The 2,419-nt window shown below is 42.2% G+C and overlaps 1 protein-coding gene across 1 annotated transcript in view; it reads right to left on the bottom strand.

The window, feature by feature from the left end:
* The window catches only part of fech (ferrochelatase), a 15,794-nt gene that overhangs the window by 7,569 nt on the left and 5,806 nt on the right, over positions 1 to 2,419 (bottom strand). Inside the window, exons 5-7 of the mRNA XM_015402320.1 lie at positions 550 to 684; positions 330 to 436; positions 94 to 192 (exon numbers count right to left, since the gene is read on the bottom strand). Of these exons, the coding sequence (XP_015257806.1) occupies positions 94 to 192; positions 330 to 436; positions 550 to 684 (341 nt within the window). The remainder of the gene's footprint in view (positions 1 to 93; positions 193 to 329; positions 437 to 549; positions 685 to 2,419) is intronic.

Below are 2,419 nucleotides of genomic sequence, written 5' to 3' on the forward strand. Positions count from 1 at the left end.
TCAGAACCAGAACCTCTTATAAAGCAAAGTTCTTATTAGCGACCGGATGGCGAGCGGTACCAGAGAGCGGACCTGCAGGGCGCCGATACTTACCGCCATGGGCAGCGAATGAGCGGAGAACAGGATGACCACATCGTCTCTCTTATCTTCTGGAAACTTCAGCAGCTCGTTCCTGATGTGTTCTGTAAAACACTGAAGGGAACAATCGGACCGTTATTCTGTCGGGTGTCGCGTGGAGGTGCAGGTGGTCGACCCACCGCCGCCTCAGACTCCAAACCGTCCTCTCTTTTCTCATCTTCTCATTTTTATGAACTAAGAGAACTTCCTACCTCCACCAGCAGGGGGTGTGTGGGCCAGCGGTCGATGACGCTCCAACGCATCTTTGGCCGGTCCCCTCTGTTTCTATAGTAACGGTAGATGGCGTTCAGACTGCTTCCTGTGGAGGAGAAAAGCAGTTAAAGGCTCCACGCTGCGGTTTAATCGTTGCTCAAAGGCAAAACGAAGATGAGGAGGAGTTTCTGAAGCGATCTTCATCCCTGAAGCAGCGACCTGTGGTGGAGCAGCTGTACTGGGGGTACTGGGTGAACGCCACGGCCCGCTCCACCCCGTCCTTCTCCATCTCCTCGATGGCCTCCTCCGTCAGCGGGTTCACGTACCGGAAGCCGATGTAGAACTTATGAGGAGCTGAGGAAAGACCAGAACCAGAGCGGGTCAGAACCGGTTCCCGGCTGATCGGCATCATTCTGAAACGGATCATCATCCGGATCGGAGCAGAATCCTCCTGAACCCACCAGAGATCTGTTATAGCGAACAGACTCCTCACTCACCAACAATCATTAAGATTTTCCCAGCAGCCAGAAAATCTCGTCTCATTTTAACTACTTTCCTTGATTAGTTTGAAATGACCTGCAGTGGTAAATATGGCCACATGGTGGCACTGTTTGTATTGGGAGAGGCTGTAATAACCTACGACTGGTCAGATTAGAAAATAATTAAAAAAACATTTATCTGCTATAATTTTTTTCTCCTTTGACTAAATTATTTCCTATGGTTTGTTTTTCTGATATTCTAACATTTAGTCTTGTTTGTTCCTGATGTCTCCTTTCATTTGCAGAGAGCGGGAAAGTTGGTGTTTCTTGTTATTACATTAACTTTCATTTTTACCATCAAAATATCCATATATATATTTTTTTATTATATTTATTTTTTCCGGTGTGCTTTGGTGCGAACGGTGTATATCCAATCCATTTCACTTTATTCATAAAGCACATTTAACAACAGAATAAGTTGGAGGCTTTAGTCCTCGACGCGGCTGACCCGGGTTCGAATCCAGCCTGTGCTCCTTTCCCACATGTCTCCCCCCCCCTTTCTCTCATTCCCTCTTTCCAAAAACTCAAAAAAATAACAATAAATAAATAAATTTTTGTTCCTCCAACGGTAATAAGGCCTTGTCCTGGATTCTAATCTGGCTTGAAATGTGGTTTTTCAAAGTATTAAAAGTTAATCTGGATGATAAATCCTTGAAAATAAAATTATATTCAATCTCAATAAGGACAGATAAAAAAAAAAAAAAAAAAGTCACATCAAACCTCGTTTTTAAAGCAGTTTTAGTTTTTTCTCATTACACTTTTATACGGCAAGTTAGTGTTTTTGATCCCTTACAAATGGAGCCTCCCCCCCCCCCGTCCCTCAGTGAGTTCTAGAAGCACTAGATCTATACCCAGCCATTCAGCAAAGATCCTGCACATCTGATTTTGGCATTTGACCAATTAGAGGAGCCCTTCAATGATTTATTACCTACTGGAAATTAAGTTGAGGAAAAAAAAAGGTTAAAAATAATTTGAAAAGATTAAAAGTTAATGAGTGTAGTTAACTATATTTAGATTTATAAACTTAAAAATGTCAGTTCCAGTTTCAGCATTAACGGTGTGACCCTAAATATCTGGAGTCTTTCCTAGCAGAAAACCAATGTGAGTTTATTTTTAATGCTCCATCAGCAAGTCATGCTGGTGGTGTTTGGGAGCGTCAAATACGCACCATGCGAAATGTGTTGGCCTTTACACTCTCTCAAAATGTAGGAAAACTTGATGATGCTTCATTAAGAACTTTCCTTTATGAAGCCATGGCTATAATTAATAGTCGTCCTTTAACATTAAAGGGAATAAATGACCCAGCTTCTCTTGAACCTTTAACACCTAATCATTTGCTTCAAATGAAATCTGAGTCTGCCTTGCCTCCTGCAGGAACATTTGTGAGGGAAGATATTTATTCCTCAAAAACGTTGGCGCCGGGTACAGTTTCTGGTCGAACAGTTTTGGAGTCGATGGAAGAGGGAATACCTCCAGAATATTTCCATTAGATAAAAGTGGCATGTAATTCGGCGCAATATCAAGGTAAATGATGTAATAGTCAAAGAAGA

Source organism: Cyprinodon variegatus, unplaced genomic scaffold (genome assembly GCF_000732505.1).
Source record: "Cyprinodon variegatus isolate N-32 unplaced genomic scaffold, C_variegatus-1.0 Scaffold1335, whole genome shotgun sequence".
Classification (NCBI taxonomy): Eukaryota; Metazoa; Chordata; class Actinopteri; order Cyprinodontiformes; family Cyprinodontidae; genus Cyprinodon; species Cyprinodon variegatus.